The 14,483-nt window shown below is 50.5% G+C and overlaps 1 protein-coding gene across 1 annotated transcript in view; it reads left to right on the top strand.

Annotated features, from left to right (window-relative positions):
• The first annotated feature begins 13,063 nt into the window (after positions 1 to 13,063).
• The window catches only part of PHACTR3 (phosphatase and actin regulator 3), a 165,085-nt gene continuing 163,665 nt past the window's right edge, over positions 13,064 to 14,483 (top strand). Inside the window, exon 1 of the mRNA XM_066387333.1 lies at positions 13,064 to 13,199. Within this exon, the coding sequence (XP_066243430.1) occupies positions 13,088 to 13,199 (112 nt within the window). The 5' untranslated portion in view covers positions 13,064 to 13,087. The remainder of the gene's footprint in view (positions 13,200 to 14,483) is intronic.

Genomic DNA, 14,483 nt, shown 5'->3' with positions numbered 1-14,483 from the left:
AGTCAGACAGACTCCCGCATGCGCCCGACCGGGATCCACCCGGCACGCCCACCAGGGGCGATGCTCTGCCCACCAGGGGGCGATGCTCTGCCCATCCTGGGCGTCGCCATATTGCGACCAGAGCCACTCTAGCGCCTGAGGCAGAGGCCAAGGAGCCATCCCCAGCGCCCGGGCCATCTTTGCTCCAATGGAGCCTTGGCTGCGGGAGGGGAAGAGAGAGACAGAGAGGAAAGCGCGGCGGAGGGGTGGAGAAGCAAATGGGCGCTTCTCCTGTGTGCCCTGGCCGGGAATCGAACCCGGGTCCTCCGCACGCTAGGCCGACGCTCTACCGCTGAGCCAACCGGCCAGGGCGCTTTATGGATCTTAATATCTGCCAAGTCCCTCTTGTTAGGTATATCCCTGAATATGGAGGCTCTGTCAATCAGAAGTTGCCCCCGCCCCTTTAGCGAAAGGCACTGAAAAATATCACGCCTCTTGTCTTGGATCGCTGAACTGGGAGAGATCTTATCAATTAGAGCCCCGTGGGTGCGTAGATTTTGTGGGTTAAGCTAATTTCAGTGATTGGATCCTCAGCTGTGCTCCAGAAAGTATTTCAGGCTGTCTGCGCGTCCCTCCCCCCAACGCTTGATTGTTAGCTTGAATGGCTGGGTGAGGTGCCCCGCCCACGGAGAGAATCTCCTGACTAGGAAAGACAGCCTTGGCGCCCCTTCCGGACCGGACCGCAGCTCGGGGCGCGCGCGGTTTCTCAGCACGCCAGTGGCCAGGGACTCTCCAGACCGCGGCACGGGGCACGCGCGCGGTTTCTCATCACGCCAGTGGCCGGGGGCTCTCCGGACCGCGGCACGGGGGGGCGCGCGCGCGGTTTCTCAGGGCATGCAGCAGTGGCCGCCAGTGCCCAGGCTGCCGTTCCCCGAGTGTGAGCGGGCAGCTGCACGTGTGGGTTGACTCACCACAGGTGTACTCCCTCCTTGGCAACAGTCCTTTTGCTTTCAGTGTGTGTGTGGAACTCCGGAATGCTCCGAGGATAAATTTTCCTGTTTCTAGTTGATAAATTTGTTGAGATTTTGGGGAGATCTGTCGGACGCGCTGCTCACGGCACCATTTCCGTGACGTCACTCCTGTGTTGCATTTCTTTGTCTTCTCATTTTCTCTGTGTAAAGGAAGATTTTGGCCACTGGAGTCCACTGGCTGTGGCCTCTCTTCCCTAGGTATGGTCTGTCTGCAGGCCTGCCACCCCCTCTGCTGTTGCTGCCTAGGGCGTTTGGGTATGGATGTTGCCCGGTGCCTGCCCACTGGGGCTGTTGCTGTGGTTTCTGCCTCTCACAGCAGTGGCTGTGATCACGTACTCGGGTGTACAAGCCTTGGTGGCCTTGGCCTTTGTCCCGCCCCCGTGGGTGGCGTTATGCTCGGCCCTGAGGGCAGTGGCAAGCACCTTTGCTCAGCTGCAGGTCTCTACCTATTTCCGGGCTTTCACCCCACCTTTGCAGGAGAAGCCCACTCGTGGGACGGCTGCAAGCCTTGGCTCCACAGGCCGAGTAGGATTGTATGCCCATGCTCAGTAGCGGGACTCTGCCTCTTCTGGGTTTTTGGCTCCACCCCCCTGGGAGGAGCCAGCTCCCAAGTCAGGCCACAACCCTCAGTTCCATGGGTGGGGCAAGGCTGTGCTCCTGCACCCTTGTTCAAGACCTGGTCTCCACCCCTTCTGGGGTTCCTGCCCTTCTCCCGCAGGCTGGATTGCAGGCTGCCCGCACCTGGGCTTTACCACTTTTGCACGCCCCCTCTTCCCCAGCCGGGCAAGACTGAGCTCATACCGGGCCCAGTGGTGGCCAGCCAGCTTCTGTCCTTGCTGACTGAACCGCACTTCTGCGTCCAGTCGCTGCCCACCCTCCTGAGAGCCCTCAGCCGTGTGGGTGGGGGTGCTGCTGCTCAGACCCTAAGACTCACTACTATAGCCCTGAAAGCTCCCTCCTTCTAAGCGACTCTGCTCTGAGTGCCATGGGAGAGTTTGTTTGGCTGGTGTCCTGCTTCCCTTTGCTGGAATTGCTGTTTTCAGGGGAAATATTCACTTCAGATTTGGGAAGTGACTCGTCCCAGGGGTTAGGGTGGCTGTCTCCCAAAATGTTTCTCCCTGTGCCTCCTAGATTACACTCTCTTCCTGTTACTCTGGCCCTCTCCTCTCTCCCCATCCCCCAGAGCCCTGGGTGGGTGGTTGTGAGAGAGGTGTTCTGTGTGGTCCCTTTAAGAAGAATCCTGGGTCTGAGAAATCAATCTCTTTCTCACAAACAGTATCCTGTCTTGTTTCCAGCTAAATACTGTCCATACGCCTCTTCTAGGCTCTGGGGCTGCAGGCTGGGGCTTTGTTCCTGGGACTCAGGACCCTCCCCTCTCTGCTAAACTCACTTCCCGCCATCTGAGTCTGTCCTGGCTGCCATTCGCTCTGGGGAGCTGGGCAGCCCTCTCTGCGTTTCCACTTTTCCTACCAGTATGGTGTGGCTTCTTCAGTATTCCTTGGTTGAAGAGTCCTCTTAGTTTAGTCCAAAGTTGGTTTTTCCAGATGATAGTTCTTAAAATTAGTTTGTAACCCACTTTGGTTCTGGGAGGTGGAGGTTGATACGTCCGCCTACTCCATCGCCATCTTGTCTTCCTATTTTTAAAAATGTATTATTGCGTTTTATTTGCTAGAATTTTGTTTAGGATTTTTGCATCCATATTCATTAGAGATATTGGTCTGTAGTTTCCATTTTTGTTTTGTCCTTGCCAGGTCTTGGCACCAGGGTTATGTTAGCCTTATAAAATATGTTAGGAAGTATTGCCTCTTCTTCAATTTTTTTGGCAGACCTTGAAAAAGATAGGAACCAAATCTTCTCTCAATGTTTGGTAGAAGTCACTAGTGTAGCTAGCTGCTTCTGGGCTTTTATTTTTGGGAGGTTTTTGATAGTTGTTTCTATTTCCTCTCTACTTATGGGTCTATTTAGATTTTTCACTTCTTCATGACTCAGTCCAAGAAGATTATATACTAGGAATTTATTTGTTTCTTCTAGATTGTTGAACTTGGTGGCATGTAATCTTTTATATTTTAATATGTTCTTTTATATCTATGATGTCTGTGGTAATTTCCCCTCTTTCATTTTGGATTTAATTTATATGAATCCTTTCTCTTTTTTTCTTAGTGAGTCTAGCCAGGGAATTATCAATTTTATTAATTTTTTTTCAAAGAACCAGCTCTTTGTTGTATTAATTTTTCTATAGTTTCTGTTCTCTATTTCCTTTAGTTCTGCTTTAATTTTTACTGTTTCCTTTCTTCTGCTGACTTTGGGTTGCCTTTGTTTTTCTTTTTCTAGTTCCTTAAGATGTGATATTAGGTTGTTTACCTAGGATCTCTCTTGTTTTTTAACATAGGCTTGTAATGATATAAAATTTCCTCTTGCTACTGCTTTTGCTGCATCTCAGAATTTTGATATGTCATGTTGTCATTCTTGTCTGTATATATATTTTGATCTCTGCTTTTACTTCTTCTTTGACCCAGTCATTTTTTAGAAGTATGATGTTTAATTTCCACTTTCATTGTAGCTTTCTTTACTTCCTTTTTACAGTTGAATTCTAATTTCAGAGCTTATGGTCAGAGAATAAACTTGGTATAATTTCAATTTTCTAGAATTTGTTGAGGCTAGTTTGGTGGCCCAACATATGACCTATCTTTGAGAATGTTCCATGCATAGTAGAAAAGAATGTATAACATAGTTCTGGGTTGAAATGTCCTATAAATGTCTATTATGTCCATTTGGTCTAGTGTGTCATTTAGGGCTGATAATTACTTTATTGATTTTCTGTTTGGACAATCTGTCTAAAGCTGTCCATAGTGGGTTGAGATCTCCAGCTATGATTGTGTTTTTGTCTGTTCCAATTTTTAAATCTATTAGTAGATGTCATATATTTCAGTGCTCTTTGATTTGGTGCATATATTTATATATTAAGAAGTAGTATGTGTTTTTTATATAGTTTCCCCTTTATCATTATGAAATGTCCACCTTTGTCTATTGTTACCTTTATTTTCTTGAAGTCAGTATTGTCAGATGTGGCTACACCTGCTTTTCTTTTGATTTTATTTACTAGGAGAATTGTTTTCCAACCTTTCACTTTGAGTCTACTTTTCTCCCTGCAGCTTAGATGTTTCTTCTGAAGGCAGTATGTGGTTGTGTTTTGATTTTTGATCCAATCTACTACTCTGTGCCTCTTTATTGATGAGTTCAGTCCATTTACATTTAGAATAATTATTGATGCATAAAGACTTCCTATAGCCATTTTATGTTTTGTTTTCTGGTAGTTCTGTGTCTCCTTTGGTTTTCCTTTGTGTTTCCATCAGTTGTTTTTGTTTTATGGTCAGTTGTTTTTGTTTTATGGTATTCCATACTTCTTTCCTCTTTTTCTTTCTAGGTGAGAGGAGGGGAGATAGTGAAGCAGACTCCCACATGCACCCCAACCAGGATCCACCTGGCAACCTCATCTGGGGCTGTTGCTCATGTACCAACTTTTTTTTTTTTTTTTTTTTTTGTATTTTTCTGAAGCTGGAAACGGGGAGAGACAGTCAGACAGACTCCCGCATGCGCCTGACCGGGATCCACCCGGCATGCCCACCAGGGGTGATGCTCTGCCCACCGGGGGGGGTGCTCTGCCCCTCCGGGGGGTCGCTCTGCCATGACCAGAGCCATTCTAGCTCCTGGGGCAGAGGCCAAGGAGCCATCCCCAGAGCCCGGGCCATCTTTGCTCCAATGGAGCCTTGGTTGCAGGAGGGGAAGAGAGAGACAGAGAGGAAGGAGGGGGTGGGGGTGGAGAAGCAAATGGGCGCTTCTCCTATGTGCCCTGGCCGGGAATTGAACCCAGGTCCCCCGCACGCCAGGCCGACGCTCTACCGCTGAGCCAACCAGCCAGGGCTACCAACCTATTTTTAGCACCTAAGACTGATGTGCTCTGATGAGCTATCCTCAGTGCTGGGGCCACACTTGAACCAATCAAGCCACTGGCTGCAGGAGAGAAAGAGAAAGAGAAGGGGAAGAGGGAGAGGGGGGAAGCAGATGGTCACTTCTCCTGTGTGCCCTGACCAGAAATTGAACCTAGGATGTCCATATACCAGGATGATGCTCTATCCACTGAGCCACCGGCCAGGGCCTATTTTCTCTTTTTTAAAGCTATGTGTTTCAGTATTGGTTTTTTTTTTTAATGGGTATTTACCATTAGGTTATTAAGAGAAAATTTTTCATATGTACAAGAGTCCTTTGTCTTATGACTGCTTCAGCACTCCATCCTCCTTTGCTACTGCCATTTTGCTTCAGTATCACATCAAATTCCCCCAATCTTCTGGTAGAAGAAGACCCACACACTCCCAGTTTCTCCTTTCTTCAGAGCCTTAAAGAGTGCTTTTTATCCTCTGCCCTCCATTTTTACCCTTTCCACCTCTAGTTGATTTGATGTGCAATCTTTTCAGGCAAGGCTGCAAACCCAGCTTGTGTTCCTTCACTGAATTATAGCTGTTCAATTTGTTGACATTTCAAAGGGAGAGATCAAGGGGATCTCTCACCCGCCATTACTCTGACCCAGGTTTTCTTTTTTTTTTAGGCTGAAAATATTCCATAGTATGGAAGGACCAATGGTATTTTATCAGTCACCTTCTGATGGGCATTTAGGCAGCTTCTACTTTTTTTCTATTGTCAGTAATACTACAGTGAACATGGGGGTACAAATACTTCTTCAAGATTCTGATCTCAATTCTTTTGGGTATACACCCAGAGGAGAAGTTCTAGACCATAAAGTAATTGTTGGAAAAGGCCATCTCACATGTGTGGTCATTTGACCCCCACTCAGCTACATAAGAACATGGAGTTCTCACAGCATGTGCCCAACTTATCCCCTGTGTGGGACTCCTTCCCTGTGTCACACTCAATGTACCTCTACCTCTCATGTTCTCCTTAAGCATGTGTCTTATGGCACCTGGCCACCCCTACTGTTGTCTCTGTCCCCTGCCAAAGGAATGGGGTCCTTCTGATGCAGCACCAGAAGGGTCGATGCAGGCCAACATCCCTGAGTTGGCTTCTAGCAGAGGGAAGGGGGGGTTGACACCCATGCTGAAGCTGGTCCTACTGTGTCTCTTCTTTGTGTGGTTCCATCCAGTGCTTGACTGTGTTGTGTTTTCCTTGGGGCCTCTGACATCAAGACACAGTGGGCAGAGGTATTTCGACTTCTGCTCCCAGTGAAAGGCCACAGATGCCATTTACTTGGCCATTTGGGCACTGCTTGGCCCGGTAGAAACACTAGGGCCCCTTGGCCTCATTGCCCCAGGATGGTACCAGCTCTATGCAGTGGGAGCTGTGAGCTCTCTGGCCACAGGAATACTGCATGGTGTTGCAGGGTCACAGACAACATCCTAGGGAAGTAAAGGGCCTTATCCAGGGAGCTCTGCCAGGTCAGGTCACTGCAGGCCTCCATAAGATCTGTTTTCACTCAACATAATACCACTGATGACGTTGCTGAAAATTAAGCTGTTGAAATGAGATCCTTCTCTAAAAATGAAATGCAGAAACTAAAGGGCAGGCTGGACAAAAGACAGGGAGGTCTCAGCAGCCTGGTGAGTGTGCCTGTTCAGTGAAGAAACATTGCAGACCCAAATCTCTTGGGCATAATGGCACAGACAGGGATGGATACAAGGTCTCCTGGTCCCCACCTGGGACCAACAGCCCTTCACACCTATCTGGATAAAGGGGTCATGGCAGAATTCAGACTGTTCTTGAGATCTTTGGTCCTGGTGCCCAAATGACAATATATCAAGGTCCCCATTACAGGAGGATTAAACGAATGACATTGGGAGCTTTAGAGGCAAATATGATGACCTGTGACAGACAGGTGCTAATCCATAGGTGGGTGGATCCTTTGGGCCATTTTGGGTGCTAGTGATTTTGGTTCCCACAGCTGTTAGCAACACAGGCTCTGGGATTTTGGTTTCTTGTGGCATAGAATGTCACTGCCTCCCAAAGCACCCTCAGCAAAGAATTTGAGTCATAGCAGTGGGTCATGTCTACTGCTACCCAACCACCTGAGTTATCCAAGCCCCATTGGGCTATTTCTGAAAACAGTGCTGCACACCATGCTGAAAGGGAACACTGGTGACTCAGGACTTGCTACAGACAGGAATGATCCAAACCTGAGCGCTTGGGGTCCCTGGCTGAGACCCATCCACCCGTGCTCCTGCTAGTCATCCCCACAAAATGCTGTCCCTGAACAGCAAAGAGTCTCTGCAAGCAAACCACACAAACAGGCGGTTTGGGGCCGATTGGACTGGCTTCACCTCCACGTTGGGGACAGACAACCATCCTGCGGGTATATAACGCTTTGTATCCATGCTTACCGTGTGGTATGTGGGACACACATACTGAAAAAATACTTCCTGTTTATCTGAAATTCAAATTCCATTGACTGCTCCATTTCATCTGGCAACCCTATGTAATGAAGCCCTCTTCTCTTATTGAAGAAGGAATAGGAATTAGTTCTAAGGACTTCATGGTCAAATGGTAGAGTGTGCACCCCAAAGGCCGTTAGTAATACTAGGCAATGTGACCATTTTCATTCAAACAGAGCAACAACAACAACAACAAAATTAGTGTTTTATCTAAAAAACATGGTTATATGTTGAGTTAAAACATATGGAATTAAAATATAACTTATAAGATAAAGCAATTAATAATAAATTCATAGCACCCCTAAGTTTTATGTCCCAGCATCTGCAGATCACAAAACTGCTTCTTTGGAGAGAAAAATTGGGACACTCAGATGCGATACTTGCGATGGCCACTAGAGAGCAACTTGATGCGGTCACAGCTTCTGGACTACAAAATGAAGCATGGGGAGAAGTACCTGTATAAATAAACCAGATGCTCTTGTTTTCTGTTGTTGTTTCTTTGGCTTCTGTAGATGCTTTTGTCTTTCTCTTCCTTGCCATCTCCCTCCACCCCTGCCCAGCAGCTCCAAGGGTTCAAGTCCCCCACTTCTTGCTGCTTCCCAGGCCTCCCTACAGGTGGCCACATGCCAGGGATCAAGTCCACTGGGGTAAATCTTTGATGAGCAGACACAGGAGGTGATAGTAAGTCTTTTTTCTTTCTTTTTTTTTTTAAAAAATTTACTCAGAGGAGGGGAGGCAGAGAGACAGACTCCCACATGTGCCCCCACTGGGATCCATCTAGCAAGCCCACTAGGGGGAGATGCTCTGCCCATCTTGGGCATTGCTCTGTTGCCCAGCAATGGTGCTCTTCTTAGTGCTTGAGGCAGAGGCCATGTAGCCATCCTCAGTACCTAGGGCCCACTTGCTCTAGTCAAGCTATGGCTGAATGAAGAGAAGAGAGAGAGAAGGAGAGAGAGAGAGATAAGTGAGAGGGGAGAAGGTGGAGAAGCAGATGGTCGCTTCTCCTGTTTGTCCTGACTGGGAATCAAACCCAAGACACCTACACCCCAGGCTGACACTCTACCACTGAGTCAACTGCCCAAGGTGGTAAGTCCTTTTCTTTTCCAGTCCTTCACACCCAGTGTGGCCGTGCACCCTAGTTTGCCCAGGACAGCCCCAGGGGTGCTGCTGCCTAGGCGTCATTGGGGTAGCACCCCCTTTGCTCTCACAAGTGTCTAGTCTGATAAATTATCTGCTCACTCTTCTTGTTCAGCCTCTAGGGTGGGTGCTGTGACAGTTGGGGGGTGGGTTTTCTCCCTCCTTCTGCTCCTGGGTCCTCACCCTCCACTGGCTTCTGGGGGACCCAGCAGGAGCTTTTCAAGGTGTGTGATGGGCACATCGGAGCCCAAGTAACAGCAGGCTCAGTTCCAGGAAGGACACCCACAGGGAAATGGTTCAAAAAAAATGGAGTAGGGGATTTCTGAGAGGAAGACACTCAGGAGGTGAGGGGAATACATTGCAGGAATTGTTAGGGGCACTCCAGGCAGCGGGGAGTGTGGTGGAAATGACCGAGTTCCAAGTTTAGGAGAAGTCTGTAAAGAGTGTCCTCTAACCTTGCTGCTCACCCCAAATCCCAGCCTGGGCAAGTCTGAGGAGTGACCCCAGTGAGCAGGGGACAGAGAGCCCCAAAGAAGACTGGGCTATTTCACCCCCCCACACACACACACACACAGCCACCCAGAGACTCCTGCAGGGGGGGGGGCTGGGTATACAGAACAAGCCCTTTACATAGGCTACAGGGAAGGGGCGCAGACTCTGCGTGGGAGGGAGGAAGGCTGGAACAGAGGTGGAGAGAGACAGAGACAAGAGGAGAGAGTCAGAGACCAAACTTCCTGTTTCTATTCTGGAGTTTTGTGTAAATGCCATCATGCCCCGTGTGGCTCTGTGTGACCGGCAGCTGTGACTTGGCAGTGTTCACAAGGTTCATTATGCGGTAAAGTGCACTGATAAATCACTCCTTTTATTGTCAAACAGCATTCCGTTGTACAGATAGACCACGTTTTACTTGTCCACTTATCTGCTGATGGACATGTGGGCTGTTTCCACTTTGGGGCTATTATGAACAGTCATTGCAATTTTTTCTGGGCACATTATGTTTCCATTTCTCTTGGGTCTATACCTATACGTGGCATCTCCCTGAAACTTGCAGAGATTTTTTTTTCCTCAGAGGGTTTAAGGAGGCTTAAACTGAGACCTAAAATACAGTGGAAAATGGAAGAGAGAAGGAAATGTTGATTGTCTATGGAAAAAAAACATAGACACATGTTGACTAGAATGCCAAATTGGGTAAGTTTTAGAGATCTCAAAAAGACCCAGCGCCTGCATGCGTCCACTGTAGTCTCTTGCCAGCCTCACCCTCAACATCAGATATCCTCTAAGAGGGGAATCGAGAAATTGGGGGAACCCCCAACACAAGCTTGGCTGCATGCTTTCTATTGGCCGCCAGAGGGCGCCAGACCAATCCCTGAGTCTCAGATTCCTGGAAATAATGTGGTTTCTGAGTGTCTCTTCCCAAGCTGCCAGCAGAACTGATCCACTGTGTTTTGATCCCAAAACTTCCCAAAGGAAGGGCGGAGGGCTTAGACTACTAATGTGAATCAACACGTGGATGAGAGAGAGAACAGTGGAGTGCCCTCAGCTGGTGGCAAAGTTCACCCCAGAGCAGTCTGGCCTTGGAACAGTTCTCTGTGGCCACTCTGAGACCTTAAAGGTGTGCACACCTCTGTAAGACGCGGAGAATCAAGGGCGCAGTAGCCCATGAGGGCAGGCATAGGATCAGCACACAACCACAGTAGGTGCCCAGGAACAGCCGCCGTCACTGTCTGGATACATATTTGCCATTTGACCCAAAGAGTGTTTGGAGCCCATTCAAAGTGATTCACAAAATTCAGCAGCAGGGGAGACATGAGTCCAGATGGGGCCTGTGACCCATGATGGCCCAGAGAGGGTGGTGCAAAGGGAGAGAAGAACCAGAGCAGGGACATGAAGTGGGGCTGGGAGGTGGGAGAGGCACAGACGGCTCTTGGGGAGTCACCTCCAGGTTGATCACAGCAGTGGGCTCCCCACCTCCTGGGGCCCAGGCACAGCGCCGGGACTGCAAGGGGTGCGTATGGGGGCTGAGCGCCAGTTCCTGCAGCATCTACACCACTGGAGGATTTTAAACTGGTCATTTCAGTCCCAGACCACTGCAGGGCACACTGGATTTCTTAGGACTTGGGTTTGTACGTTGAGAAATTGTCGTTAGCTTTCTAAAGGGAAAACAGACTTCTCATGACTGCCAGAGAGAAGCACACACACTCACACACACACACACACACACACACACTCACACACACACTCACACTCACAATTGCTCAGTGTGCCTTCTCCAGATTCCATTTTCTTTTTCATCATCCCAGCCACACTGAATAACCGTGGTTACTTTAAAAAAGAGAGACAGAGATTGCTTTTCTTTTTAAAATAATTTATTGAGGTATAATTCACATCAGATAAAATGAAACACTTTTAAAGTGAACGATTCACTGGCATTTCTGTTTAGTTCTAAAACAAATTCATTGCTCCAAAGTAAAATCTCTATCCTTGTGGTAACTTTTAAACTTTTGTTTATTAATTATTTATTGGATGTCTACCATAAGGCAAATCTGTATGGTGCTGAGGATTTTTAACAGTGTGAACTTCCATGGACCAACTTTCCCGAACCATCACTGAGAACAGAAGCATGGACTGTGCTGATTGGTCAGACGGGGTCATAAGCCCACCCCCCACCAGCAGTGTTAGGGAAGGGCCTTGCCTCCACCAGAGTTGGGAAGGGAGCTGCCAAGAGGGAAATGGAACTTTTGTTCCCAACCCAGGGGGACAGAGGCCACATGTTCATGGACCAGGGCCAGTGCCTGTCCCCTAAAATCCCAGCACAGTGGTGCACAGAGCAGACATGTGGGACTGACTGAGATGTGGTGTGTGACCAACAGAGGCCACAATGTACACACGGGGAAGCCAAATGCATGGGAAAGAAAAGCAGAGGTTGAACACTGCTTCAGAGCAGAGGCAATGCTTAAGCTGGGTCTGAAAGAATGAGTAGGAGTTCTCCAGGGCATGCCCAATGGGCTGGGCAAAGGCACTGAGACATTGACTGGGGTTTGAATCCTGACTCTTCCCCTTCCTAACTTCCCAGGGCAAGTTACTCCATCTCTCTGAGCCTTAGTTCCCTTCTCAAAAAATGCAGGGCGAACATAGTGTTTCCCCCGAGAGCTGATGGAGGAGAAAATAGGATGAAACTGGGGACAAAGCAGTGGATGTGACAAAACCCCTGCTATCCCAGAGTTTGTATTTTCTCATCTGTGAAGTAGGATATTTGCACCTTCCTCCAGTTGTTCCAAAGTTTAAATGAATGAGTGCTCAGCACAGTGCCACCTAGTGTTAGCTGTTAACATTTGTTGTTACTATTGGTACAAAGTTCTGAAGGTGACAGAGAAGTCTGGAAGGAGATGCTGGAAGCAGGGGGCATGTACCCAGGAAAGGCTGCAGGTGGGTAGAATGCCCTGCTACATCCAAGTGCCAGCACTGCCTCTAAGCCGCCAGGTGGCGGTGGACAATTCTTTCCCAGTGGCTGCCTGCACATCTGCATGTGTGTGCTTCACCTGCCGGTGGAGTTGGTAGGGTTTGAACAGAAGGACCTCTGGGGCCCTGCGCAGAGCTGCCCCAGAAAGCTCTCAGCGATGCTGGGAGGGTGCTGTCCCTTTGTCCTCTGAGGGTCTGTGCTTGTTACACTGAGCGAGTCAGTCTGATGGTTACGTTGGCCTCTTCAAATTACCTTGGTGTTTGCTGACCGCATCCAAGTCAACAGAGGCTGCTAGCCCCCCCCACCCCGCCCAGACCCAAGACACCCAGATGCTTGTGAATGGAGGGGGGGTTGTGATTGGAGGAAGCACTCCGATGGACTTGGGGTGGGGTGTGGCCGGCACAGTCCTAGTCCTTGAGCTGGTTGGTGGCTACAAGGGTCCTACACACAGTACTCATTGAGCTAAATATTTCTGTTTTTTCTTATTTTTGAAAAAGATAGTAATACATATCGCTGGTTTATGAGAATGCACATATAGCAGTTAGAGTAAAGGCAGCCAAGGCGGCTTCCGCACGGGAACAGTCGGGGCCAGGGTCACTGTCCTCTCATTTCACCCTCCCAAGGCCATTTTACACCTGAGAGCACTGGGCTCAGAGGGGCCAAGCGACTCGCTCAGGGTCCCATAGAGGCTCTAACTCGGCAGCCTCTTTACAACGGGATCAACCGGCGGCGGCTTCCTCTCCTGCCCGGCTGCCCCTTTAACGTTTCAGGGAGTCCCGGGCACTGAGGTCCTTCATCCCAGGCTGCGGCGCGGGGCCGGGTCCCGGGAGATCAAGGTCAAGGCGGTGCCCTCCGTGTCTCCGCCCGCCCGACGCGGGGGCTGGCCTCGCGAGGCGGCCCCGCCCCCGCCCCGCCCCTCCGGGCCAGCGCTTCCCGCAGCCCGGGGCCCCGCGCCCCCGCCCCCGCCACCGCCTCCCGCAGCCCCTGGCTCCGGTCGGCGCAGAACCGCCAGGCGGACGCAGCCCCGAGCGGCCTCCGGCGAGATGCGCGGCCGGGGCGGGGGGCGCGCCCGCTGGCCGGCGCCGGTGCGCTCGCTGCTACGCGCTTTCGGGGTCCAGGACGCTGCCACCGCCGCCGCCCGAGGCCCGGAGCAAGGTAAGCGACGCCGTGGGCAGCCCGCGCCCTGCCCTGGGCCGCTGCGGGGTGGCCAGGATGCCTGCTGCTCCCCCAGCACAGAGGTGGCGCCTGCTGGCTCCGGCTGCCCCTGCAGCCTCAACGGACGACTCTGGCCCCAGACAAGGACAGTGCGCGCAGTGGTCCGGAGGGTGGGCGGTCCTGAGTTTGGAACCCTCCTCTGCTCACTGCATGATTCGTGCACAGGGCACTTGGCTTCTCTGAGCCTCAGTTTCCACATCTGTAAGATGGGAGTGAGCTTACACTTGAGTCTCGAGGCAGCAGTTGGGATCACGCAAGCCCAGGTTGCTACCCAGTGGGAGTTCGCACGTATTCGGTCAAGCGGGCCTCCACCTGTGCAGGGCAGGAGTGCCAGGGCCCCTGCAGGCAGACACCTGGTCCTGGAGCAGGTCCAGCCGCAGTTAAAGCGACAGGATCTCAGGAGAGAGGCCGAGGAAGCTGGAAAATGGTGAGGGCCCACTTGGCCCAAGGAAGGGGAGCTGGGAGCTGGAGGGAGCTGAGGTCTCCTGGCAGGTTGGGGCAAGTAGGTTTACAGTTGTGAGTACATGAAACAGTTTATTCTTGTATTATTATTTATTAATTATTAGATTGTTTTCCATAAGAACAGCTGTAAACTGACTTTCGCTCCACCCTGTAGTTGATGAGCCGCGGACTGAACCCTGGTGGGGTGAGGAGGGTTAGGCTGGTGTTTTCAGGCTGGCCCCGGTAAGGATCTCCAGGGAGCACTTAGTACCAACAGCTCCTGAGGCCTCCCCCCCTGCCTGCCTGAGGCCTCACCTCACCCCTGCCTGCCCCTTCACTTCCTGGAATCTATATTTCTACCCAGTGCCCCCGGCTGGTTCTGGATCTGGCCAGTCTGGAAACTCTGGTTTACACAGTCAGTGGTTCTTATCAGTGGCCCCTAACGGGAGTGAATCTGCCTGCCCCTCCTCCCAGTTTTGTTTCTTTACTTCTTACCCCCCAGTTAGTGCTGGCATCTGGGGGGGAGGAGCCAGCGAGGCAGCTGGACATCCTGATATACCCAAGCTCTCCCCCTGCCCCTGAGAAAAAAGGAAAAGAATGATCTCGTCTATGTCAGAATGTGGAGGATGGGAAACTGTGATATATGGAGTCACAGGGTAGGCAAGGGAGGGACGGACTCTAGGGTTATTGGGACCAGCAGGTGTCATTGAGAGCCTGCCGTGTGCCAGGCCCCAGGTGGTGCTCTGAGGGTGCAACGCTGCTGGTGAAGCTCCTGGCCACTTG

The sequence above is a fragment of the Saccopteryx leptura genome, chromosome 5 (genome assembly GCF_036850995.1).
Source record: "Saccopteryx leptura isolate mSacLep1 chromosome 5, mSacLep1_pri_phased_curated, whole genome shotgun sequence".
Taxonomy (NCBI): Eukaryota; Metazoa; Chordata; class Mammalia; order Chiroptera; family Emballonuridae; genus Saccopteryx; species Saccopteryx leptura.
The sequence above is the reverse complement of the archived record's forward strand: the minus strand, read 5'-3'. Positions and strand labels throughout refer to the sequence as shown.